This window comes from Notolabrus celidotus, chromosome 19 (genome assembly GCF_009762535.1).
Source record: "Notolabrus celidotus isolate fNotCel1 chromosome 19, fNotCel1.pri, whole genome shotgun sequence".
NCBI classification, from domain to species: domain Eukaryota; kingdom Metazoa; phylum Chordata; class Actinopteri; order Labriformes; family Labridae; genus Notolabrus; species Notolabrus celidotus.
Window position 1 is genome coordinate 22,169,753 of NC_048290.1, and position 27,892 is coordinate 22,197,644.

Here is a 27,892-nt window from a genome sequence, read left to right on the forward strand (position 1 = left end):
GGTGCAGTCTTATAAATCACGCTACATCACATTGTCACTCAGGGTAAAGTTGAAACATTAGCCTTTGACATTTACTTCTCAGTCAGCCAGTCCTGGAACACTGTCCAAGCCCATACTGTGTCTTCATAAATGTGTTTTCTTCAATTTGGTTGATGTCTCTTTGACTCAGCTCTTTGTTTGTTCAATATCCCACGTTAATTAATGCACAACTTTCCTCCTATTGCCATCTTTTTTCTTCAGTTGACTCTTTTTTGTGCTCTCCAAAGAAATTGAGAGTAATAAAACAAAACTTCCTTCATGATGTCTATAAATGCTGTCAGAAAGTATCATTTTTGCCACATTGTCAACATGAGAAGGTGAGATCATTACATTTATAACCTGACTCTCTTTAGTGGGTTGATTTTGATGTGACTTGTGTGTGAGCTGGTTGTCCCTGGTCCCCCCTGCTTTTTAGAAATAATTAACAGTATTTGGTTTTGACCAATCAGAATCAAATACTTCAGTCAGGTTTGTTAGCTACAGTAATACTGAAATTTAGTTTTAGCCTGTGATATAATTATCAGTACTAGAGCATATACTTAATTTACCTACATATACAGCATTAAATATTACACTTGCCCACTAGAACTTTATTAAATCTGTGTCGTAATATCTTTTTAAGTTTTGAAATGAAAGGCCCAAAATTTGTGACCTGACATCTAACATGAAGCTTTTGTATTGCCTGTATATTTTATTCAGATTCAGATTCAGAGAACTTTATTAATCCCAGAGGGCAATTTGGTTTGCAGTGTACCAGCTTGTCGATAAACAACACAAACACTAACAAACAGACAAACACTCAACAGTCAACATGTCAGTGACAACATCAGTGTAAGATGGGGCTTGTCATAAAGAGTAAAAGAATGTTAAAAATAGACTAAAATAACTTATTTAAAAAAAACAGTATGTAATGTTATGTTATGTTATGTAATCATACTATCCCCCAGCCCCAGTTTACTTAAATGCAGAATGGTTGTATATATACTCTACATATCAGTTAGAAAAAGGTCTTTGTATCAATTTAAAAAGGCAACTATAATCAAGTCATAGGGTTTTGTTTTGTGTTTTATTTGTGGTTATGGCTGCCATTCTGGCCGAAATGCTCACCACTCCAAATTCCCCAAATTTTAACCCTATTAAAACATTATGTAATTCAATTGATGTCCATGCAGCTGCATGCATTTTTAGCAGAATGTTTGACTGCATCCACAATTAAGAACTAACACTAGGGGGCAGCAGAGGATCTGTTATGGGTCTCCTACACAGCCTATCACATGCATGTGCTTTATTTAACTGACTAGTCAATTTGTCATAACGAACTGGATCCAGATGTGTTCACATTATATTCAGTTTTAATTACTTTATTTTATAATAATCCAAATATTTAAAAGTTGTCATTCCTTAAATTATTTTTTGAATTATTATTTATTTATTTATTTATTTCTGTAAAAAAAAAAAAAAATCTTCATTTTGTTTTGGATTTCTTTAAGTGTCTCTTGGCCCAGAATACTGACCACCTAAGAGTGCCTCATGCCTGCACAGCTCCACCAGGACCTGCTGGGGGAGGAGGAGGATGACTTTGAGGTAGAAGTGAGTATGTGTATGTGTATGTGTATGTGTATGTGTATGTGTATGTGTGTGTGTGTCAGAGGGGGAGTGGGGTTGGTTCACCAGGAAGTTGGAATGTGGGTCCCTGTGTGTGTGATGTGATTGTTAGCAGAAACGTGTCAGCCCCAAGCCCACCGCCACCAACCCACCACCACCACCACCAACCCTGAGCCCACAGCTTGACTCAGGTTATGAATGTAGAGTTCTGTATTTCAATATGCATCTGAGTGTGTTTGTGTGTTTGTGTGTATGTGTGTCTTAATGTACGGTACTGCAGTAGAGGGCCAGATACCTTATCACTGCTTTTTTTAGTGGATCAAGAGGTAAACTCACTCACGAGGTAGAGGTTGAGGGCGAGGGTGGTGGTTGGGGGGCAGACCACAGGCCCATGTGTGGCCATGCAGGGTGAAACCATACTGGATTAGGAGCGAGTTTACAACTTTCCATCTTTATATAGAGAAGCTGAGAGACTAAGCAGGATTGTGGTGGCTAAAGGGGGAGTTCTCAAGCTCTTCTGCAACAAATGTGGCATCAATTGGTACACATCAACTTCCAGACACTAAAGCAGCTTAACCTGTATTGTTTTCAATGTGCTTAGTGTTCTGCAACATAACTTTTGTTCTTTAAATTATGACCTGTCATTCAAGTAAAGGCTGCATTACATGATTTTATTTCAAAGCTGGAATACCAAATTACAAACAAACTATTGCCAGGTTTTCATTTGCAGTTTGTCCTCCTGGAGTTTTAGTACAGTTTTGATAATGTGGATTTTAAAGCTGCAGTCTGAATACATTTTGGCTTTTTTTTTAGACTGTTGAATATTGGTTTAAAAAACAAAAGAACTGATTATCAACTAAGCATAAGGAAACATACTTCTTTATGCAAAAACTTAATGCAGGTTTTCTTTTTTTTGTACTCAAGAAATTGGCAAATTTCTCTCTTACTGCTTGTTCATGATCCATGATACTGTGAGGCTCAAAGAAAACTCATTTCATGCATTTCTTCATATATTTATTGGAAATGAAAAGGGCTTACCAAATCTTTGAAATGATTCCTGACAACCTGTCCCCACATGAAGAGATCTGACACACAGAAATGTAATATCTGCAGCTTTTGTTTTCTCTTCTCTCCTCTCTCCTCTTTGGCTCAGCTCCTGAGAGCCAAACCCTGGATGTATTTTCAGCCACAAACCTCACAGCTGCTCTTTGCTGCGGAGCATCTGGGCAGCCCCCCCCCCCCCCTACTCGCCATCCCTCCATCCATCTAGGAGTCCTGGCTGCCTTGTTGCCTGGCTGACTGGACTGGTGGTTAGCCACACCGGTTGCTTTCACCTGCATAAAGTCTCGGCAGACTTAGAGCAGCTCTAAACAAGCGGTAAAATCAGACCACACACTCAATAGTACTGGACAGCCAGGAGGTAAGAGCTTGCATACATAACTCCTCTCCTGCATGTGCGTGTGTGTGTGTGTGTGTGTGTGTGTGTGTGTGTGTGTGTAGGTGTGTGTGTGTGTGTGTGTGTGTGTGTGTGTGTGTGTGTGTGTGTGTGTGTGTGTGTGTGTGTGTTTGTTTGTGCATGTGTGCATTTTGCACTTCATTCTCCAGCATACTATTCACAAGAACTCTGCTCCAGTTGTTGCTTTCTTGTTATCCTGCATTCTTTTTTGCACTTTTGTCCTGAATGCTGGTATTTGTAGGTTTTTTTGCATGTTTTTGTTTACTTTGTTTTTTTATAACTTCTTAGATTGAGACTATTTTAAGGTAAAAATCACTATGGGTTTAGACACTTTTTAGTGGTTTGATCTTAATGCAACAGTTTCTATAGCAACAGGTGTAGTGAGCCGGCTCAGATGCAACAGGTCAGTATAATGTTGCTCACTGAATTATGTGGTTCATGCATTGTATGTCTTCCAGGCTACATTTAGATTTTATGTCAGAGTAAGTACTCATTAGCATGCAGGCTCACGCACATGTGGAGATTTATTCATTTTCTTAGAAGCGAGGACAGATTTTATGTACTTCACAGTGCAAATAAACAGGTTCTTGGGGACTTGCTATCCTACACCACAGAAAGGATTACATTCACATTTATAATGTAAAAAACATAACAGATTCTGTTTCTCTCTGTTTATTTTAGTTTTAAATGTGCTTTCTTTGCATTAAATTTTAATCTTGGTTAGCTTTAGCTGCAAATATTTTGCCCAGAAAAAAAATCATTTGCCATGCACAATAATTCATAAAAGACATACTTTCCTTATATGTAATTAAACTTTTTTAATTGGAGGCCAGGAGTAGAGAAGTATATTTTAGAATGTTGTCTTATTTTAAACCATGGTCGGTTGATTTTTAAACCCTGTGCAAAGCTGCATTTCCTGCAGGGTTAGTAAGATGGTGTAAATACAAAGTACTTGCAAAGTAAAAGTAGACATAATTTTGTGGTGCATGTGCAGTGCGTATTTTTTCTAAATTATGCTCTCTTCACTTTTATCTGAAGTGGAGGCAAAGTGTCCTCCGTGGCTTTGACTGGAGATTTTTTTTCCTCTCATTAGCAGATTTGCTTCAGTCTATTTGTAAAATGGGAAGCACGTGCTCTCATTATTAATCATTCGTTTAAAAGGTGATACGTAGGCCTATATGATTTGCAAAAACTTTTATTTTTTCCACTTCTTTTAGAAATGTTTTCATTCTATCTGAAACAAACCTGAGGATAATTTATTTTAAGGTTACGAATTCAAAAACCATTAGTTTAAATCAAATGTAGAAATCTATTTCAATTGTGATCTCACGTGCATCTTTTCTGTTGTGCAAGAAAGTTTTCATCTTGTTGCACATCAGCCAGACGGATTATGCGCATTAGCAGAGCATTAATAACGAAGGGTTTGAAAGAAATCTTTATACTTGTCTGACAAACCAAACATTGTTTTTTTTCTTTCTTTTAATGAATTCTGTCATCGTAAAGCATGCAACTCTGCAAATTGTTAAAGCATCAAATACAATAATTGTACCTGTAGAAGTCGGTTTTTAATTTTCAAACAAAATGCATAATGGGCACAATATGATTTCTCTTTAACTTATCTAACCAGCATTAATTAACTTTCCATGAGGATGTTTGTAAGGAGTGGGATTCTTAATAAACCCAATATGTGTTCTAGTGACACTTTAAAATTCTCATTAGATGTGCTGTGTTATTTGTGTCTCTCAGTCACGTTCACGTAATGAAACTATTGATTCGTTTTCTTTTCTTTCATGTCTCCATCTTTTGTCCAGCTGTTTGTGTTCGGTCAGATTTCTTTGGTGTGACGCAGCGCTCACGCGCCTCATCTGAGGAAACGAGTTCATTAGAATCTGATACAGCTTTCCTGTTGGACCTCTAAATTCATGAACTTTGTTTGGGATGCCTTTGAATGTTTAAAATGATCAAAACCTTGCATTATGAGTTGTTGAACTTTTTCTTTTTCCTTGCTCATTAGGCCTTCAATCGATGTCCATGTGGCTCGTTGATTACAGGCGATCACTTTCAGGTGGCTATGGCGATTTCAACGTTTATCTTATCAAAGCCTGAGAGCAAGGCTGTTATTCGTGTATGACACTTTGGCCTTCGTATTTTTAATTATTTTAACTTAAATGCGTGTACATGAGTACACTTTGTGCTTTCCAAATGGGTTTTCCATCAAATTCCTGTAAAACGCTGACAAATATTGAAGGTGCGTGCAAAACTGCGCGTGTCTCTGAATAACTGCTGGGTTGTGTAGCTTTAGATCAAAGATGATTTGTAGGCAAATTGGATTGTTCTAAAATTCTATTCTAAATGTATTAGAAAAAAAAGATAGTTGTTTTTTTTAAACTTTGGTTCATTGACCTTACAGTGCCTGCAGCTTTCAGTTCGTCACGTGAGGTCGACATCCACGTATAAACTTTTGTAAAATTGTTTCACATGCCAAACTTCTCATGATGATGGACTGTTTACCCACCGGACCTCTATTTCTATTTTTTCTTTTTCATAAAACAAACTAATTCCTCTCTATCTCTCTATCTCTCTCTCTCTCTCTCTCTCTCTCTCTCTCTCTCTCTCTCTCTCTCTCTCTCTCTCTCTCTCTCATTTTATCGCAACCAATACGATGGGTTTGTATTGTGTATTTTTATGATAACACGAGGCTGTAATGTGTGACAAATTAAAACTGCAACTCGGAATGATTGCACGTGCAGGAATCCACGGACTTGGGCCTGCACTCGTGGTCATGTCTGCATTTTGAAAACAACATCGGTGCAGTCGAGGGGTTGTCATTGCCAAGTTCTGCAAAACTTTCGTTAATTGTGTTGACTCGGTAATGGAGAACCATACCTCTCGGAAATCCTTCAGAGCTCTCTTTGCAGCTGCATAGGCCAACTGTGCTGTGTGTGTGTGTGTGTGTGTGTGTGTGTGTGTGTGTGTGTGTGTGTGTGTGTGTGTGTGTGTGTGTGTGTGTGTGTGTGTGTGTGTGTGTCAGAGAGAGAGAGAGAGAGAGAGAGAGAGAGAGAGAGGAGTGAGCTTGTGCGTAAATGTTAGGAGCAGAAGATTACCATATTCTTCAGATATTCTTTGAATAGTTTTGTTCAGATAAATAAAATGTATATTTTTCAAGCTTCCCACCTTTTCGAGAGGAATGTTGTTGAACTTCAGCACATAATGTACACAGAAGTTGTATCCTCAACATGTTTCAGATCGTTAAGATATCCTCTAATACGATGCGATAAAGTGTATCGTCTGGTATTTTAATTAAGGATGTTTCCTGTTCTATATAAGTTTGTTTATTTAAGATATTTTCGATTCAAACTTACTTTAAAATGAAACTGTCTTCATTGTTACACTTTCAACTCCAGCGCACTTCTGCTACAGATCTACATTCTGCACTCTGTTTAGAGACCAGTGTCCGTATTGACAGCTTGCTGATCAACATCACACTCCTGTATGTGAACTCAGCCGTAAATGCAAACAAGACATGAAAAAGCACACAGTGCAAAAAACAAAAGCCAACATTTACACATCTGACGTCGTCAAAGTGCGTCAAGAATCTCATTATCAGCTCAGTGTGTTGAGTCTCATTTCTTTCGACGTTTAAGTAGTTTCTGGGTAAACTATTTCCTTCTTTACTCCGTGGCTATTTCTGACTCTGCGTGTGTGATATGGAGAGCGCGTGGTTTAGTAGGCCATCTTTTTTCTGTCACTTTAAGGTGAGCAATGTGAGTCGCTGGTGCGTGCACGCGCAGTCAGCGCAAACGTGGCTCCATACAGTTTCATCAAATTTAATCTTGCGGTTTGTTCTGATTTTTATATGCCAGAATTTAGAGTCCACTAAACCTGCGTGAAGCCACAGAGGCCCAAACATATCCCTGCCCCGGCTTTATGTTTTTTTCTGCTACGTTTTTTCCCGTTGTAATTGCGTATTTTCAAATCTTATGCTCTCTGACATGGTGGAAGCTGTTCACTGTCCCCCTTTGTGTGAGGAACTGATAAACGGTTGTATTTATGATTTCGAGACAATTTGTCTGAGCTAATGCTCTGTTAATTGGTTTAGTCATTTTCCCTTACACCAAACAGGCAGAAAACAACAAATCCAGGCAGAAAACATGTTCGATTAATCAATAAGGCGTAGCTTTTTCTTAAACCAATTACAGAGAAACAATGTTGACTTGCGGTATCTAATGATGCACTTCTAATGAAGATGGAGGTAAATAAACTTGATCTCTGCATGTCTTGAGACTGTCACTGTGGAGTAGAAGAGGAGTTTGCGCGTAATGGCGCATGAAGCAGCAAATATTAAATGGATTCCGTCCACCAGAGTGGGATTATGGAGAGATTTAGCAGAGAGAAACTGAGGTGGGGGTATGGAAGGAATTATTATGTGGGGCATAAACCAATACTTTTCCTGCGCAGACTGCTCCCCCATCACCCCAACCTCCCTCCCCACGATCTACGTCGCGGACCCAGCTTCCGCTTCGCACGGTTGGTCATTGATGCACAGTGGAGGGTTGGAAAGGGAGCGCGCGCAACAGAGACGGGGAGAGAGAGAGAGAGGGGGAGACGTAGATTTGACAGGGCAGTGAGGCTGGGAGAGAGAGGAGGGAAGAAGGAGGTGACGGAGCTGCTCCTTTGGGAGTCGGATACAGCGTACTGTTGGGTGCTATCGGCGGGGTTGAGTCACAAAACGGTCTTCGGTTGTAAAATGCCCCAATAAGGAACCGAGAAGCGCCTTGTAGCTGTCATCGAGCTCCGCGAGGATCTCCTTACTGCTCCGCTTTGTGGGAAACCCGGAGTAAAACTGCGAGAGGGAAGAGGACGGAGGGATTCATGGAGTTTCTGTAGCAGCTTCCCCGAGAAAAAATCCTGGATTAAGTGATTTGGAACGAGGGATTGGACGTTTTAAAGACGAGGTGATTCTCTTTTGCGCCGTCGCCGTGTCCAACTCGAACCTCCGACGTGTTTTTGTTTTTTAGGTAAGCTGATCCTGCTCTGACCCGGGTACGGGTGTTCATAGCACCAATTAATTCCCGTTTACGTCGTAGTATGTTACCCGACTTTACGCGGCAGCGATCGCTGCACACTGGAGAAGTGACACCGTGTTATTGTAGGGGATTCTTTAAAGAGACAACATTGTGTTCTGACAACATGTCGCGATATAACGATCAAGCTAATGTCTTTTGTTAGGGGACATGAGTTGTTGGAGCGAGGGAATTCGCTTCAGTGTGCAGCCTTATGCTTTTAAGTTAGTTTGTGGTTACACTTCTTATTTTCGGAATACTTTGGGATCTGTGATGCCCTTTAATTTTCTTTAATAGTCTAATTTGGACTATTTCTGACAAGCATCTGACAGACACGTACCAAACGTAGAGCTTGTTTAAAGTTCATAATATTGGGCAATTACATTTTTTCCCGGGCTTTTAAAACTTTAAATTAAAAACTTAGATGAAATAGAAACATGTTACGTTTTTCAAAAGTATATAAGTGCCGAGTTGAAGCCTGAGTAGCACATTCTTCTAAAAAAGTAGTCCCTTGCTCACAATTCATGTCAACGTGACTATTTTAGTGTGTTTATTACTTTATATATAAAAACTCTATAGAGACATATTTTTTACAGTGTTACCCAGGAGATCTAGATAACCTTCTATACACATTTGTGACCTCTGTGTTTTGGCTCTTCCAGCTTGGCTCAGTCGTTGTCGGTGCTCCGGTCATGGCGGACCAAGAGGAGAATTTTGGCCTCCCAAACTCTCCCGGCGGCTCGGATTCGAGAGAATTGCCGAGCGAGAATAAATCAGAGAAACAGAACGGGACCTCAAGCAAATCCCCGTCATCACAGACAACTTACATCCAACAGGTCAGTAACTGTCTGTCTGTCCCTTTGCTGTCTGTCAGTCAGCCTGTCTGTTGAGGCCTCACTTTCACTGCTGCTGCTACGAGCCGAAGCTGCTTGTGTGGACCTCTGAGGTCACACTCGATTTAAAAAGATATATACACAAATATTATTTAATTGTATTTATATGCACATCTGTATGACAAAGCACCACCTTGCAGCTTTAGGTGTTAAAAAATACTAGAAAGTTTAAATGAAATGTAAACTAAAACGATGTGATAATGTTACATCAAATAAATTTCATATAGACCCACATATTATTATTATTTTTTATACCCATGTTTTTCTGTCTTTCATTTACACACTGTGGGTGAAAGAAACTAACTCCAGAGTTTTTCTATAGAAGTGAACCATCAGAAAAGTTTATAGTATTTATCGCTGCGTTTTACAGACTATACATGAAGTGTTAACTTTTTACTATGATTACTCTGGTTGTGCATTGATTGTGCAGTTCACGCGTGTATCCTAAAGATCCCCACATACAGAATGACACCTTTATCTTAAATAACTACACAGTCACACCGGTGTTACACTATCACTACATATCGTACAGTATTTATTATTTTGTCCCACACATGCAAGTATTTATTTGACTACTTTTTGGTGCTTATCTTGAAATTTGAAACTTATATTAACCAAGCTGCCTAAATGTTTTTGCAGCTGATGTATACATAATGTGTCGGGCTTCAGTTACTGAATTTTGAGGCCTTGTGAAATTTCAGACACCTCTACATGCGTAAAACTCAACTAGACCTTCCACAGCACTGCTGTGTGAACTCTGGACACTAAGATGTTTTATTTTGAAGGGAATGGAGGGAATCAAAGTCTACCTGCACGAGAGGGAACTCTGGATGAAGTTTCACGAGGTGGGAACGGAGATGATCATCACCAAAGCAGGGAGGTAAGACTACAAAAAGAAACATGATTAAATACTGTTATCATGACAAACATTTCTCAAGTGTTGACCAAATGTCTGCTTGTCAATAAAATTAATGTTTTCGAGGCCTAGAATGAAAATATAGACTACCGGGCTCGCCTGTATTTTTTTTTCATTCGTCTTTCGTGGGGAATTCAGACATCTACACCGTGAGGAACCACAGAGAAAACACTGAGCATCTGGTGGACGCTTTAGCGCTCTCTAACACCACATAGTGCATACAGTCCATATTTTAGTCTGGGTGGCCTGTTGGGAATTGCAATACTATCGACAAATGAGCACGAGAGAGAAAATACATCACACAAGAAAGTGTAGTGCTGATTCAGTTAATAGCTGTTATATTTCAAGCAAATAAACACACTCTGTTGCGTATTTTTCTGCGACTTGTAATGTGCAACTTGTATCTCCCACCTATGTCTGTGTGCGTAATTGTGCGCAGACTCCTCTTGCGTGCAACACGTTACGCAGACACTGTACGTGTGTCAAGCTGTCTGCTCCACAGTCGCCCTCAGAGTGCATCCAGTTAAAATAGCGCCCGTCGGCTGAGTGTGAACGTGCACACATGCATGATGGCGGCTGGTGTCTCGCGATGGCTCAGATGTGGGAATTACAAGGGATGAATATTTATAGAATGAAGCACATGTTACATGTAGCCGTGCATTTCAGTGCAAGCAGGAGGTAGTTGTTTCCTCACTGCTGCGTAAAGTCTCAACCCCAACCCTGTCAGTCATTTCACTCCTGTTTTGTGGGCGAGAAATGATATTACACATGCATCCTTCCCCCTCCTCCTCTTCCTCATCTTCAGCTCTTCCTGTCCACTCGTGGGGCTGGTTAACCTTCCTCACATAGTGTGTTTTTCTCCTGTGTGACAGCTCCCAAATATCCCAATGATTTACTAAACGGATCCTGCAAAAATCTGGCCCACACTGAAAAAAACGCTTTATAATGCGCCGGCCCCACGCCCTGCCCTGAAAATAGTCGGTACCTCTCCAAGGAAAATAGTCATTTATTTGACATTTAAAACCACCCCACGTGAGCTGACCGCTTTAGAATTACGTTTGCAGTTAAGAATAATCAGACAAGTGAGAAAGCCTCGAGCTTTCTTCTAAATACACGTTTGTTTTCGTTTACAATTTAGAAATGCGCGTTTGAAAATGCCTGAAACTGGATTCAGGTTTCTCATACTGAGCTGAAAACCATGAAAAACACACCACAGTCTATTTTTGACTGCCTCCTTTTTTCCACAGTTGGACAGACATACCATATATAGCTCTGTAAACCGTCTCTTTGTCCTTTTACAGGCGAATGTTCCCCAGCTTCAAAGTAAAGGTCACGGGATTAAACCCCAAAACTAAATATATCCTCCTGATGGATGTTGTTCCTGCAGACGACCATCGATACAAATTCGCCGACAATAAATGGTAAGTCAAAATAAGACACAACAACAACGAGTTTCGTTGCAGAATAGAAATGTTCTTGAATTTTACGCACACATTTCACAACAAGGGAGGTCATTGTTTTGGTGGTCGCAGCAGCTCCTCTCTGTGGACTTTACCCCAACAGGAAATTTTATTTTGTTGTTCTGATGGACGAGAATCGGAAGTGCACATATTAATTCCCCGAGAATTATGAACTGTGTGTTTTATCATGAGTGCCAAGAAATGGAGTCAGCTGGGAGAAATGTCTCTGCCGGGGCTGACTTTTCTGCGCTGATTGAATGTTTTTTTACCACCAGATTTGCAACAAGGCTGTCTTTCAGTGCAGGGCACAAACACGGCTATTTGTTTAGTGTCATGTCCATCTCTCTAACCTTGGTCAGGAATGCCTTGTGTGGGTCAGCGCCTCTAAATGAGGGCTTACTTAAAGAGGATAATCACATGCCAATACTGCCGATAATGACCTGTCCAAAGCATGTCCTGGAACTAATTCTCCTCTTGATCTACCGATGTTGGAAAACAATGTCTACCAGCTCTAATCTGACCTCTGACAACACAAAACCAACTTCACAAATTATTATAGACATCACACGGAGGCACTAGGAGTATTTCTTTTTATTCTGATAACTTGTAGAAGCCTAAATGCAAAGTTTTACGAGTATCCTATATATTGGTCTGTGCGCAAAAGGCAAGTGCGTAAATGAAAATGGCCATATAAAAGAGCACACGAATTTCGACTGGTCTATTTGTTTCCTGTCTTGATTTAATCTACATATTCTTTTTTTGCATTTAGATATGTTACATTTTTCAAAATAGTATTCACCATTTCTAGATTTTTATTTAAACGCTGTTGCATTTGACTCGGATAATCTCTGTATCATTTATAACAGTTGTTTTAGGATAAACCGTTTTCAATTTAGATAATCTCGACGTCCTTTATTGATTTGTTTTTTTATCCAGATCATTACATTACAATTTCTATGTTTTTCTTTGAAAATATGCTGCCTTCATTGCAGATAATCCGTGCGTAATTCCAACACTTTGGTCACGAAGAAATAGGCCTTCGTGTGATCAGGAAACGCTGCAGTTAACTTTTATTTAACTCTTACACTCCCACACAGTTGTAGACATTAACACTATGGCTATGCTGCCGTGTTTTAGGTCTGTGACCGGGAAAGCAGAGCCCGCCATGCCCGGCAGGCTCTACGTGCACCCGGACTCTCCAGCCACGGGCGCGCACTGGATGAGGCAGCTCGTGTCCTTCCAGAAGCTTAAACTGACCAACAACCACCTGGACCCGTTCGGACACGTAGGTGCCTATTGGCCTGTCATCTATACTATTTCACCAAGTGTGTGAGAGAGAGTGCGTGTGTGAGCGTGTGAGTACTTTTAAAACCTGCTGCTGAATATTTCAAAGTTGTGGGTTGGCAAGTCGCGTGTCAGCTATAGGTCGGTGGTTAGTGTAGAGCTGTTTCACCAGTAGAAGTGGGTTATTATTATTATTATTATTATTATTATTATTATTATTATTATTATTATTATTCAGAGTTTCATATTTAAAAAAAACTAGGATTTATGTTTAAGATACAGGGTGAAAGAAAGGAGAGAGAAAAAAAACACATATGCCTATTCAAGTTCAAATAAATAAACCATAACATGCTGTTCAACAACACAAATATTATAAGCATTTATTGTATGCATTTGAACATATATAATAAATAAATGTCAACAAAACAAAGTAACAAAAGCTAATAATAGAGTTAAACAGACAGTCTGAACATGTATTAAAGTCAATTCAAAGTCCTTAAGCATTATTAAACTGATATAAACTTCAGCTGGTATAACTCTGGCTCACTTTCAAAACAACTTATTTACCTTTAAGGTCTTAACAAGAAAAAGTAAGCACACAACCATCTCCCCGTTTGCTTGTAAAAACATTGTTTTGCACAATTAAGCTTCATAGAATCTGAATTTATCTGTTAAAAGTAACAGATTAGCTTCAGGCTCCATAAACTCACTGACTCTAGCATGAAAACTGTTGCATAGTTTTTGGTTGTGCTGTAAAGCTGCATTTAAACTTTGGAGACTGATGTAGAGGGGTTTCATGTGAGGGTAAACCAAGATGGACAAACTTTTTAGTTTGTATATTTCTTAAAAATGTTTCTAGATTCCTCAAAGATTTTTGAGGAGAGTGGAAATTATTTATAGGTAAAACATTTTCTTGTAAAAGATAGTAGATAGACTTTTGTTCAGAATATCTAAACACATGGATGGACTTTAATATTATCCTTTTTTTCAATAAAAAACGAACATACCAACTACTGTTAAAAGTAAAAAAAAAATATTTCAACAAAAGTTGTTGTTTAACTTCCAAAGTGTAAGAAAATTACATCAAGGTTTTCCTTTTTATTGACATTGAAAAGTTTAATATTTTTTCAGTCTTGGATAAAATATTAAATTATGGTTTTATAATAATCATAATATTTTGTGTGATTTGCATTCTATATTTCTCTCTAAAAACACAATGAAGAAGTAGATTGCTGATTAAAACAATGAATAATTAGATTGTCTGTGTAAAGAAACGATTTTTGAAATGTGATAATTCCGACTGCTCTGTAAAGAAAACAAGAAGGGAATTTGCTGTTCAGAGCGTTTTGTAAGAGAGGTACAGGACAGTGAATACTTCCACAATGTAGCTATGGATTTTAAGATAATATATATATGTCATGTGTAGTCAAAACTTTGTTATACAGCTGTTCACTGATTTGGAGAAAACTTCTATTTTTGATTATCTTTAATATGGAAACTGTGCTTTAAAATGTGGACTCCTTATGGTTGATGGTTAAAACAACATAAGATGTCTGATTCCTGCCGCCTGGAGCTTCTTAGGCACTATTTGTTGTGCGGGTTCATTACAGCACTCCCTATATACATCAAGTTGTCGACCTCCTGGAAGTCTGCCTGCTTAAGTCGAAGGGAACAGCCGGGGACTTTTTAGCAAAACGGAAAACTGCAATTGCACCCCCACCCTCTGCTCCCCCCTCCTCCCTTTGTGCATTAGTTTGGTATGGTACCCATTTCTAACTTTAACTCCTCAGTATTCCACACTCTCTATCCAGCCTTGGGCTTTTGTGATTCCTCTCAGAAACACACAAACATCACTTACTTCATCTGCTGGCTGCAGGTTTTCATCAAAATTTTCAACTTGAGGCCAAATTAGAAGTTTTGTTGTAGAGACAGAATAGTGGCATAATTAGTTTTTCTTACTAATAGATGTGATAAAAGGGGAAAAAATTACAGGCTTGGCAAGGTGCAACGAGAGCCTTTCCCTTTGTTAAGGAGATGCGTTATATGAGGAAAACACAAGGAACTGGATAAAGTTAAAGTGTTAAAATGGTTGTGTTAATGTTGATTAGAGCTGTTAAAACCTCGGAAAGGAGTGCAATTACCTTGTTTTACAAAGATTTGTCGTAAAGGTGCTGCATGTTATCTGAGTGGAGCCACGAGGACTGGGGTTAGTGGTGAATCTGGAATTCGACTTTTTAACCAGTCAAAAACCTAAAATGCATATTCACTTCCACACACACACAATCCTCTATCTGTCCACATGGCACCTATAGAGACCGCTGCCCTGCCAGAGCCCAGCTGCTGAACTGAAACTGGATCTCAGTAGGAATGTGTGCACTGTTGTAAATTCTGGGTTTTAAGCACATTTTTGATTGGTTGCAGCGGTTCTTGGCTCCCCCTGTTTCGTGCTGGGAGACAGCACCCTGGGATTTATAAATGAAATGTGTTCCATGGGCTTGTTGGTCCAGCTGGTTGAAATAACTTGTCGATGATTTATAATTACCAGCAGGGAGACATGAGACTCAAACATATTGCTGATGTCAATCAGAGCAACGTAAAAGAAGAATGAAGGAGTCGTTTCTCTCCAGAAATGTTCAGTAATTAGACACATGTCAGAGGAGTGAGGAGGGCCCAGCTCAGCAGATCAGGACTGTTACGAACCAGTCTGATAGAAAACAAGGAGAGCTGAGCCTTTAAGGCCTGAGGTGGTACATAGCTGTAATGATAGAACAGGCTGAAGTATCATTGTCTCCTAAAATAACTCCTGATAAACTTTCTCTTAAAGTTCACTTTGGCACCCTCATGAACAAAGTGATGCTTATCTTGCCTTCGATTAACAAAGTATCTCTTATCATGAATATTTTCTGTGGAAGAAGTTAAAGAAAAGTTTTTTCTTCACTGTGCTGTTTATTGGCTCATCTGGACACCTACCCCCTCCCAGCAGTTTAAATTTTTAAAACAGAAATTCCAAATCTTTTAACTCGATTGGCTTATTTGTTTTAATAAGTCATCAAGAGGCCCAACTGTTGATTTCAATCTTTTTCATGATAAATTCAAAACTCCTTATGGGAGCTTTAACAAGCAACAGTTCTGCAAGTAGTGTAAAGAAAATTGTTGCCCGGGATTTAGTTTCTGAAGGCATCATATTTGTTTTTGATCACTAGTTTGTTTTCCTCTTTCATGGTATTTAAATGACAAATGGGGTCTATTTTTTGTGTTTTATTTACCATTGTCATCATGGCCAGGGGCATCTAAAATATTAGAATAGCATAAAAAAATGTCTTCTTCGTTATTTAAAATCAAAGTTACTCGTCAAATATTTTTTTATATATATATATAAATGTATAAAATATTAAATTCTTATGCAGAAGTACATAATTAACGAAACTGAGCACTTCTTGAAACATTTTAGGCTTACATGCAATGAGTCTACAATAAAAGACATTTTCATTTTCTTAAATAACTGATGGAAATATGAACTTTTTCAAGATATTCTAATTTGTTGTGATGCACGCGTATATTGAGAAAACACTGCAGCAGTTTGGAAAGTATCTCAATTAAGTTATTCATTGCTTCAATACTGTACCTACTAGTTACATCATATTCTAATCCATTACTTTCATCAACATTTATCTCACAGCTTCACTAGAGTGAAGTTTTTTCAAAGGTAAATATGTTCATCATCAACTTATAAATATGAGTTGTTTTAAACTTAAATGATCCTTATTGTATGTATTTTTCACAAGTATGCTTATAAAATCAGTCTTTCAGTGATAAAAACTTTCATTTTCTCATACTTAAATTGCACTTTTTTTCTTAAATAAACATATAACGCAAGCCTTTTGCTTGTCAATGAATCTAGTATTGCAGTGTTGTACTTAAAGTCACTGTGAGGAGCTTTTATGCCATTTTAGTGACAAGAACGACGATTTCTATATTGTAATATTTTAATGCCTGTTGGTACCAGCTCAGCAGCTGAAGAAACGGCCATATTTTAACATTGTCCCTATCAAATATTCTCCATGAACTGAAGCATTTGAAGGATAAAAGTCAGCAGGATGAGATAACTTCAGCATGAAGAGGAAGTGGTAAGCCTGGACGGATTTGTCCACAGGGGACGCCTAAATTGACACAAATTTAAAGTTCCCCACAGGAGATTTAAGGATGAGAAAACTTCAAGCACTGAAATCCAGAGCTACTTTGCTCAGTGCTATATGCTAATGGGAAAAAATATACAGTTTTGAGCAACAACATACTTAAGCTTCAAACCTAGACAGAAAATAGTAAAATTCAGTCCAAGATGCCAATAAAGTTTTGCCCAACAGTCCACTTAATTTTTTTTAATACTTGAGCAAATCTAGCTCAGAATACCTCTATACTTCATCTGGACTAAAACCTTAAAATACAGGACTTTTGCTTGTAATAAAGTGTCTTGTTCCAGCAGCTGGTACAGTATGTAAATACTTTTCAAACCACTGCACAATGCAGCTTCAGTTCGTTGTATTTTGAAGTAATCAAACTGGTGTCATTCCTGAATTTGAGCTCTGAAACTGAATGTGCTCTTGTTTCATGTTTCATAAAGCTGCTCTTTTCACTTTGATCTACTTCTAAACTAGTGGAATATTCTTCTGTGTTGTGCGTCTTCCCCCTCTGTCCGCTCCTGCACTCGTCTCCCCGTCCTCCCACACATGTTTTTTTGGGCCGGGCTGTTTGAGTGTGAGGATCGCACTGTTTATATTTGAATGGCAGTGTGTGCTGAGCAATAGATGATGGTGTACAAAGCCTGCTGATCCCGCGGCTTGGGGAAAACTCTCTGATGTGGGGGAACATGAAAGCAAAGGGCAGCGGCTCGAGACCCAGAGTGATCCCTCACTATCATTAAATACTATCATCCAGAGGAGGCAGAGGGAAGGGGGGGGCAGAGATACAGGGAGACAAGGCGTGTGCAGGGGTCCCAGTGGGTGGTCTAGATCTACACTACCCCCCCCCCTTCCCCAAACTAACACACATACTGAACCATGGGATCCCACATTCAGCAGAGCATACTGTTTTCCAGGGTGAAATGTGTGTTTAGAAATTTCCATGCAGCTTCTAATGTGTCTCAGTGGTGGACATTTTTAACTTCTAAAACCCTGTGAGTGATGGCTTTGTTGTTGTGGTTGGTCCTGATCTTGGATGCATCTCTGCAGACCTCAAAGTAAGCCATTAATGAATGCATGCATGGGAAAAAGTTTAGTTTAACCTACATTTTTCTCAGCACCCATGTGTAAAGTTCTGAACTTCTCTCATAAAGAATCAAAAAATAATCGCCGTGCTGCTTGATAGTTTGGACATGTGCAAGGAAGATTGTTTCATTCACAACACAGGAACCAATGTAATCCCATGCATAGTTACCAACTGGAATCAGTGGACAGAATTGATTTTTTGCTGCGCAGGTGAGATTTTGATGCTCTCATGTCAGATCTAAGAATGCAGCCTTCAAACCCCTTGTTGCATTTTATTTTTATGTTGAAATTTGCAGAAGCTGGCTCTTCAGCTGACTGCTCTTAAGAGATGCGCATGACTGAAATGGTTTGCATGGGGTCATAAACAACCCGCATCAACATGGAAACCATATTGCAATATTATCTTCCCATTTTCAGCCCATTACAAAAACCTACTGGACCATGAAATGAGATTGTATCATATATGGAAGCCTGTAGGGTTCACTTGGCTCTAAGAAAGGATTTAGGGCAATGTCTGTTTCATGCCACAGATGCCCCCACAGGTAAAGGGGGTCTTGTCTCATCTCTGGCAGGTTCAGAAACAAGCTGTGAGACAACAGCTAGGGGGGCTTGTTTTATTTTCTATGTAAGAGGATCTTAAAAATAAAAGCCTTTACATTTCATTGATGCTGGTGACCGTGACTCCCTGCTCTGTCAAAGCAATTAGACTTAAGATGCACGGATGAGAGGGGCCTCAAAAGAGAAGTGCAAGGCTCAAGTTCAGCGCGTCCTAATGTCGCCATGCCAGCCATTGGTAGTAGTCGTCACTTAGCTTAAACTAGGTTAGTCAGGACAGAGGGTCAAACAGAGAGCGGGCATGCTAATGTTAGCCGATTACTCTGCTAGGATTGCTTATCTACTCTGGGAAAGTATTAGGGCTTACTGCTGATATAATTAATACAACAAGTTATCCTTCTGCAAAGATACAGTTTGGAGTTACATACCAATTTAACTGTAGCTCACTCTACTTCTTGCATCCAAATCAGAAACAACCCTATGAATTATAAGTAGGAACACAGTCTCATTTCAAGTGAAATATTTATAAAAGGGAAAGAAACGGTTTACACATCCCCCAGAGGGAAAATCTTATGCACACTGGGTTCACATAAAGCACAAAAAAGTAAGACGTTCAGAAATTTCCAGATTTATAGAGGACTTTTAGGGAGACTTAATTACAGAGGTCACACAACACAGACGCAAACATGGATCGACACTCGACACACCAAAGACTGGATTTCTTGTAAAATAAGAGGAGGTTTCTTTCTTAGTCTTTATGTCTGCAGGAAAAACTATCCAGAGGGACGTGTTGTAGTCACAGCTCTACATTTATTTACTTTAAACTGTAAAAATAGTCATAGTATCTTAAAAATCATTGTCAGTTTAATTGAAAGTTATTCTGAATATAACTCAATATTGATATTATATATCAATATCAATACTTAGTGCTTTTACATCACATCAACTAATGTAAAGTTTTCCATCTTAGGCTAATGATTCCATTGAAATGAACAATGAGAGTTAAAAGGATAACTCTTACAAGTTTGCCCAATATAAATATATAATTGAGGTGTTATTATATGCAGTGACTACATAAAGCAGTGTATACTGCTGTTGACTTACAGCTAGCAGGTCCATTGATCAAGGTTCAGCCATTACTGAAATGGAAATTGCTGTGTTGAGAAAACAGCTAAATTCCAAATTAAATAAACTTTGGCCCATCAAATGTGTTAATATTACTTCATTTTTTAAGTTTTTTTTTTTTTAATATACAAATTGATCTCAACTTATTACCTCTAATTCAGTCAACTTATAATTTCAAAGCATCTAGGACACTAACTTGTTTTTAGCTTACACAACAAACTGTTTTGTTTTTTTTACAGTGTAGTTAATTGTCCCAAGAAAATAAGTAGAGTGTTTCAGGTTTTATATTTAATTGTTCTGCTGTATCTTTTGTATTTTGAGTGACAACAGTTTATTTCTTACTGCACTTTCTTTAATATGTCTGAATCAAACATTTTTTTATGCCAGTAAAACTGATATGTTTCTGCATTAAGGAACTTTACTCCCTCTTATGGTTTGGTCGTTTTGCTTATTTTTTTATCATAATAAAGCGCTTGGTCTGAGCCCTTTAATTAATTACCAAAAAAATGACATTATTAACAAAACGCCTGTCCCTCCATTGAATTTTTCTTTTTACTGTGATATTTTGGCAATATAAGTAACAATAACTTCAATCTCCAAACCAATAAAGCAAGGGAAATATAGGTAAAATTCAGAATATAATAAAGGGACATCATGAAGACAGTTAGGTTTGTTTTCTATAACTTCCTCAAACTGATAAAAACTACTCTATTGACTTGTCAAACTTATTTTTCTTGGCTTTTTTCTTTTGTATGACCCTGATTCTGTCTCTGCTGCAAGTTTTATTCTTACAAAGCCTTGGAAAAGAAACATTTACTGCACTTAAGTAGTCCTCTCTAACGCTGGGATCCACTTTTCCCCTTTAGATCATCCTAAACTCGATGCACAAGTACCAGCCGAGGATCCACATCGTGAAGGCTGATGAAAATAACGGCTTCGGCTCCAAAAACACGGCCTTCTGCACTCACGTTTTCCCAGAGACATCCTTCATTGCAGTCACGTCCTACCAGAACCACAAGGTAAGTCCCTGCAAAGAACTTTACTTTTAGTTTTTTTCCTTTCTATTTTTTATTGCAGCCTGTGACTCAGTAAAAAGGCATTTTTAAATTCACAGAGTTTTTTATGAGGCGATTTTGTTTTTACAATGTTTCCAACGTGGCAGAAAGTTCCAGAAATACAAACAGAGACACGTGTTGCACATTTAATTTAAGCCAACATGCAGAATAAGGAAAGCTCAGTATCCCCCTTTCGAAATAAAACCAAATGTTACTTTACATGCATAATGGCCATTTTTTATTTGTATAATTATTTGCTGATTTCTCGGTAAACGGGATGTGTTGATGGCAGGGGAGAAAATTAAAGGCAGGGTTCTTCTCTGAGGTTTAAGTGAAGCCTTGTCACTCTCAGCTGAAAATCTCTGATATCACATGGAGTCACTGACAGACAGGGAAAACTTCAGATAGCCGACTAGACGACGTCTGACCTCCAGAGACTTTTTGAAGGTGCAGGCCTGCAGTACTTTGTAGCGCGAGAGCAGCTGCAGATAACCGGATAAACCTCTGGCGTCAATTTAAGACGTCCTGGGTACAAACTTCCTTTGAAAACCCCATTGCAATGTATAATTTATACCATTTTTGGATTAGTATTATTATTATTATTATTATTATTATTATTATTATTATTATTATTATTTTTATTATTTTATTTTTATTATTATTATTATTATTATTATTATTATTATTATTATTAACAATAAGCCTATCAATTTACAGTTATTTATATTTGAACTGAGAACTGTTAAAATAAAATGAAACTATTTCGTTTATTGGCCTTGAGTTAAAAAAGTTCGTTATTTAGCCTATTTGCAAATATCTGCTGTGAACATTTTTACACGGTCCTTTAGGTGCTATTTAGTAATTACTTTACAATACATTTAGCCTTTGTTAACAGGTATTATCTACATTGTCTAGGTTACTTTATGATAAAAACAGCCCTTTCCATGTTTGCAAAAATACGCAATATAGGCCTAAACCTGTGACGAAAAGGAAAAGTTATTTTAAGATTGACCTAGCTTAATTTTTTGAACTAGGTTATGTCAGATTTGAAACGTTAGGAAAGGTCAAATAGGTAGGTAAATGAGTCATTCTGTTATTATTTATTTGTTTTGGGGGAATTTACTATGTAATTGTTCTTTAAAAGTAAATTGCCCTGTTAGCAAAATGCGTTTTTAAGTGGGTAAAAGCTAAAAACATGGAACTCATTTTATAAAAATAGTAGTGTGTTTGGCTGAAAATGAATGATGTTACCTACTGTAAGTCTTGGATTTCTTCAGGCCATAGTCTCACATTTGTTTGCTTGTCGAAACTTGTGGAAATCAATTCAGTATTTTTGCTGCTGAGGCGGGAAAAAATCTTGGGAAATACAGAAATGTGTAACAGTGTCTGTTCAACGTCATTTAACCGTGTGGGCCTATATGTTTTTACTTTGGGGAATACAGAGAGAAAAGGGCGAAGGCTCGTAATGTCCCCGCAACCAATCACAAGTCCTCGCGTGCTTCAGGGAACAGGAAGCGCAAATGACCGACAATGCTGTAGAAGCCATTCATTATTTTTCAAACATCTTATTGGGGGCTGAGATCGTAACCCTGGGCTAATTATTGGGGCTTTCCAGACGTGCAGAAAAACAAGCATTTGTGATTTCCAGGCGCTTTACCACACAGTCTAATCAAACAGTCTGACATCTGTCAGAGCAATAAGAGCTGCAGGCATGTGTCCAATTCACCTGACTCTCAGCTAATGAAAATGGTTGAAGTGTCTGGTTTCAGGTTTTTCTGCTGCAAATGTAACTGAAACTTTTCTCCAAACTGAATTTTCTGGAAAAGAAAAACAAGAAACAAGAAAAGTGAAAATGTGAGGCCAGCAACTCTGTTCCTCAAATTTAGGTTATATTTAATACATTGTAATTTCACATTTTTAGGCTAAAATATATGGATGTATCTGGAAATATGTTTCTATAGGCCTCAAATTTTTAATGAACATATTTGAATTAGATTCCAATAACACTGAGCCCCTTTGAAGTTGTGAATTTTTGCCTGATTGTCTTAAGTCTATACCTAACTAGATTTTAACAGTATTCACATTGCTTTATGTGATAATTTTTTTTCCTTTAGGCCCAGCCAGTAGAAAACAGCACGATGTTATGCTCGTAAAGTAAAGTTTACTCAGACTATCACTTTGTAAAGCCTGACTATTTTTCTAGCTTTGTCTTCTTGGAGCGCCCACAGAGGGTAACAGGAGTTCAACAAGGCTCTGAACTTGTTATTCCAAACTTTTTAAAAGAGATGAAACAATACATTAAAGCTCTGCCAGGCTGCGTGTATTAACAGAAGCTATATAGTAAGTGTCACAGGAGAGATTTTACAAGGTTTGGTCAAAGTGTCAGCCAGCGTGCAGACTCAAACCTCCAGTCTTGTCAGGAAGCTGGAGGAGCTGCCAGCTAATTACCTGCCAGAAACCGCTGCTCATGAGAGGGATCCCCCTGGATTGTGTTGAACCTCTTTGGGATTAATTTACTCTTTCAGGGTGGTTTGCTGCACTTTATTTTCTCTTGATATTTACAAAGACATTTATTACCAAAACACTAAGTCAGATAATAAATCACTTTATTTGCATCTATCAAGCTTTCGCCAACTTTCTGTTTGGCCAGATGCTGTCAATGTTACATTATAAATTATGCAATGAAAATATGTCTTATTGGGGCATGTTGCCTAGTTTAGGACCCATTGAATCCTCTTAAATTTCTGGAAATGCTATTCTTTATCCTCTTGGGTTATTTGTGAGCATTGCAATGCATTAAAAAAACTCCATAAAAAGGCACAACAATAATATATTGTAATATTTTCATTGCATCAGCCTCAAGCAGAAATGGGCCTTTATATTCAAAGACTGAAATGCTGCAACTTCTGCAAAGATTTAGAAAAAGCTCCACTCGAAATAAGGATTCACATGTGAGTGAAAGTTAATGAAGCCTTTTTTAGGGTTGTTGAAAACGAGACTGAAAGTTACACAATAAAATACTTTATTGCACACTTTGTTACTAATAAAGTCTTTTTGTTTTTGCAGATAACTCAGCTGAAGATCGAGAACAACCCGTTTGCAAAGGGTTTTCGTGGAAGTGACGACATGGAACTGCACCGGATGTCCAGAATGCAAAGGTATCCACAACTGTTTGTATTTCAGTAATCTATCTTTGATTGATCCCGGCATCTGATACTCGGAAACATTTACACTAGCTGAGTGATGTCGAACGAGTTGGATAAATGTTGCAGGGATTACTGACATCCTAGTCACACTGTCACTTAACAAGCCCCTTAGCTTTAATCCTTCAATCATCCAAATGCAAGCCAGTTATGACTGTAATTTTCAGTGAGTGTTATTCTCAGTGATGTAAGTGTAGCTCTTGATCCCTGGCCAGTTTTCATGCTGGAGACTTTTATGGCTGATCTGGCAGGACCTCTGAACACGACTGTAACATCTCCCTTCCATACGGCTGTTTTTGCAAGGATGTTCCAACTTTTTGTGTGTGTCTATGTGTCTGCTGTATGTGTGTGTGTGGGTTTGGAACCAGTGGTATCGATTGGTCCGGCAGCCAAGGCAGAACATGACCACATTGCTCTCTTTCTATTATTCGGTCCAGATGAAGGGATGGAGCATGCGTCCGTGCTGCGTGGAAAACACATTTTTCAAAGGAGAAAATCTGGTTTTGAACAAACTCAAGCCCACCCTCCCCACCCCTCATTGTGCAGCTGATACAGACATGGAGTGTTCTGTTGTTAAAAACCCAAATCAGGGGAAAATAAAAAAAAGAAGCAGTGGAAAAGCTGCTTGGCTTTTGGACAAGGTGCTAAAATCCAACCTCCTTCCATAACCTTTCAGTCAGAGCCAGAGAGTAAAGTTCTTTGTAATTAAGCATTTCAGATTAATGTCATGGTTATTATGTACAGCAAAATCCCTGGAAATCATGAGGAACATTTCCTTCACTTTTAAGCTCAAAACGGCACATTTGATTGTATCAGACACACGTTAAGTAACTTTAAGTAGGTGCGTGCCACAATTTAATACGACATTTTGAGTGAAATGCATTTCATCTATCAAAACTAGTGAATGTAAAGAGTATGGTGAAAGTCCAAACCACGCTATCAATCTTACTCGCCTTTGTCCAAGCCTGCAGAGTACAGTGTAAGCTACGCACGTCTGCTCCTGGTTACATTTTTCAAGGGAGGGCTTATTGCAAAACCAGGTCACTGTTTCAACCAAGGCGATCGCTGAAATCAAAGAAGCAAAAGTAGCAAAATGATCTATTGACGGATGCTGGGTTTAATAGGACCCAAACATGCTGGCATGAGCAGTGGAAAGGGTTTTTTCCCTCAAGAAGAGGGTCTCTCTGTGTGTCCAACCATAGAATTTAACTTCAAAATTGGCTTTTCTTTTTCTTATGAAGTGTATTTGGGGTTTTCTGTGTTTTTGTGATTGTAGCACCAAGGAGTATCCAGTAGTACCTCGCAGTACAGTGCGTCAAAGAGTGGGCTCTAGCCAGAGCCCCTTTAGCGGGGACGTCCAGGGCCTGGCCACCCCGAGCACCCTGAGCTCCCAGTACTCCAGTGTGAGAACGGGGTCACCAGCACCTCGCAGGACATCCAGCCTCAGTCGGGTTCCTACCCATTGCCTCACGAGCATGGCCAGGAGTACCACTGCATCAAGAGAAAAGGTAACAGTATCTTCCAGAAGGATGACATTAGACAGTTTTGGCATGTATCAAAAACAAGAAATTTAATGTAGAGTGATATTGGAGACTGGTGTAGCAACAATAGGATATACTGAAAATTGTAGCATTTAGTACCATTTATATCAATAATATAAAAGCATTGACTCTAAGGCAGTATTAGCTGCCTTTGCAAATTTCTTCTCAATAGTAATCTTGGTATGAATATGAAAAGTGTTGCTTAAATTGGCCACATATGACCTATATGACAGTGGTCATAATATATACATGTATTGTACATTTTAAAATGACCTCACTTCAACATACATTGGCAATATTTGACAAGATGAAACCAGCTTCACATAGATGTCTTCCAAAATTTTGCAACCTTTTGTTTGTGTATTTATTAACTAGCTTACATAAATCATAATCAATTGACCAATCTTACTAGTTATCATATTCCATTCATTGTTTTATGTATGCGACAATAAACTTATTCCAGTGTCTTACATAAGCATTCAACCGCTTAAAACTTTAACCACAAACAAACTGTTCTAATTAGTTGTACTGAAAGGACCAACACAAAATAGTGCATTATTTTAGAGGCAGGTGGTATAAAACAATGTCTTCAAAACTATTTTACAAAAAAGAAAGGGTTTGTGTGCAACACAGTGTATCTGCTAACTAAGATCAGGTGCAACCAGTAACCTTCACATTGAACTAATGTCCTGTTTTTCAGACCACCTTTTTCATATTAAGCCAATGGCTTAAAAAAACACAAGAAATCTACCTGATTTGCTGGTTGCTTAAGTCCATATGGGATGAGTGCTTTTCTAAAACACTGCATATTCAGTGCAAGTCAAATATGAAACAAATGTGGGAATAAAGCAGTAAGTATGAAGGCAAGGCGAATCCTATATACACAGCATGTTTCAGCAACCGGCAAATTTAAAGCTCCAGTAAGGAGTATTTGACTGGTTATGAAAAAGACTGAAATTAACTGTGATGCATATTTATGACATACAGAAGCAAAAAAGACCATCAAGACAAGATATATATTTCTATATTGTAATAATTTATGTCTTTAACTACCATGATGGAGTAGGTGTCAGATTAAACAATTTACAGTTTGCAACCTAGTTTTTGGGGTTATCTTAGTTGGAAAGTGATTTAATGGTTTTTGGTAAGTTATCAATCACATGATAATGATTTGTTAGAGGTTGGTAAATAAAGTAACACTGCACACTTTACACTGAAGGAACAGAAATATAACCCCTAACCCTAACATAAAACTAACTTCTGGGTAACACTGATGTTTACATCTGTTATGCCTGCAGTGGAGGATGACTGTCACTCAGGTGAGCACAGCTATAAGAAGTCCTACATGGAGAGCTCGTCCAGTGAGGAGGACCATTACTACCGTCCTGTCAGCTACGCCCAGAGCCTCGGCCTGGCTGGCGGCCCATATCGCAGTGAATCCAGCCAGCGGCAGGCCTGCATGTATGCCAGTGCTTCACAGGGCGCCGAGCCTGTTCCCAGTTTGGAGGACATCAGCTGCAACACGTGGGCCAGTGTTTCGCCTTATGGAGGCTGCTCGGTCACCACCATGCAGCCAATGGAGAGGCTGCCTTACCAACACTTCTCGGCTCACTTCACCTCAGGGTCTCTGGTGTCCAGACTTGGCGGGGTGGGGGGCCACGCCTCTCCACAGCTGGGCGATGGCCCACCACCGGCCATGTACCAGAGCTCCATGACCCACCAGACTCTGGGCCGCCAGTGTAGTCCTGGGGCGGGGATCCAGTCGCCACAGCCGGCCTGCAGGGAAATGAGTACCTCTATACACATGGCCTACCGCGTACGCTATCGCCACACCAGTACCACACTGTGCAAAGTGTCAGCATCATGCCCGAGTGGAACGAGAACAGCTAAAACAGCTTTTTACGCCTAGAACAGACAAAAATAAAAGGAAAAAACATTAGGACCAAACGAGGCAGGGGTTTAGAGGAATCTATATTTATATTTTTAGAGGATGTGTTGCTGATCATCTTAATAAGATCAGTGTTACTTCACTGACAGCAGTGGATATTTGTAAGACTGTTAAATAGGAAGCAAGTATCTAATCACTTAAATTTCCTGTGACAGCATCTGCACTTATATGCGAAAAAACATTAGCATAAACAAAACGGAGCTGGACCAGAAGATATGAAAAGACTGCTCATAGGCAGAAAAACTGAAAACAATGGAAATTCAGACGCTGAATTGAAGACAGAAAGCTTCACATGCTTCGCCAGATGTCCCCATATTGATGATTTCTTTGTGCAGTGGTGGTTCTTGGATGTCAATGTTTTAAAGACAAGTGAATTTGTTTTCAGCAAACTCTTGTTTTGTGTTCATGTCCCTGAAGTTTTGTAAAAAAAAAAAAAAAAAGGAAAAAGAAAGGAAGCCTGTCTTCTGCAGCATTATTTTGCGTTC

The 27,892-nt window shown here is 38.8% G+C and overlaps 1 protein-coding gene across 1 annotated transcript; it reads left to right on the forward strand.

Annotated features, from left to right (window-relative positions):
• Positions 1–3,490: 3,490 nt before the first annotated feature.
• Positions 3,491–27,833, forward strand: tbx5a (T-box transcription factor 5a). Its single transcript, XM_034709354.1, is given in 11 exon segments — positions 3,491–3,503; positions 8,826–8,999; positions 9,842–9,936; positions 11,274–11,393; positions 12,570–12,717; positions 20,527–20,679; positions 23,782–23,873; positions 25,195–25,318; positions 25,321–25,426; positions 26,758–27,225; positions 27,228–27,833. Coding segments are annotated over 11 exon segments (1,611 nt in total). The 5' UTR covers positions 3,491–3,494; the 3' UTR covers positions 27,350–27,833.
• The last annotated feature ends 59 nt before the right edge of the window (positions 27,834–27,892 follow it).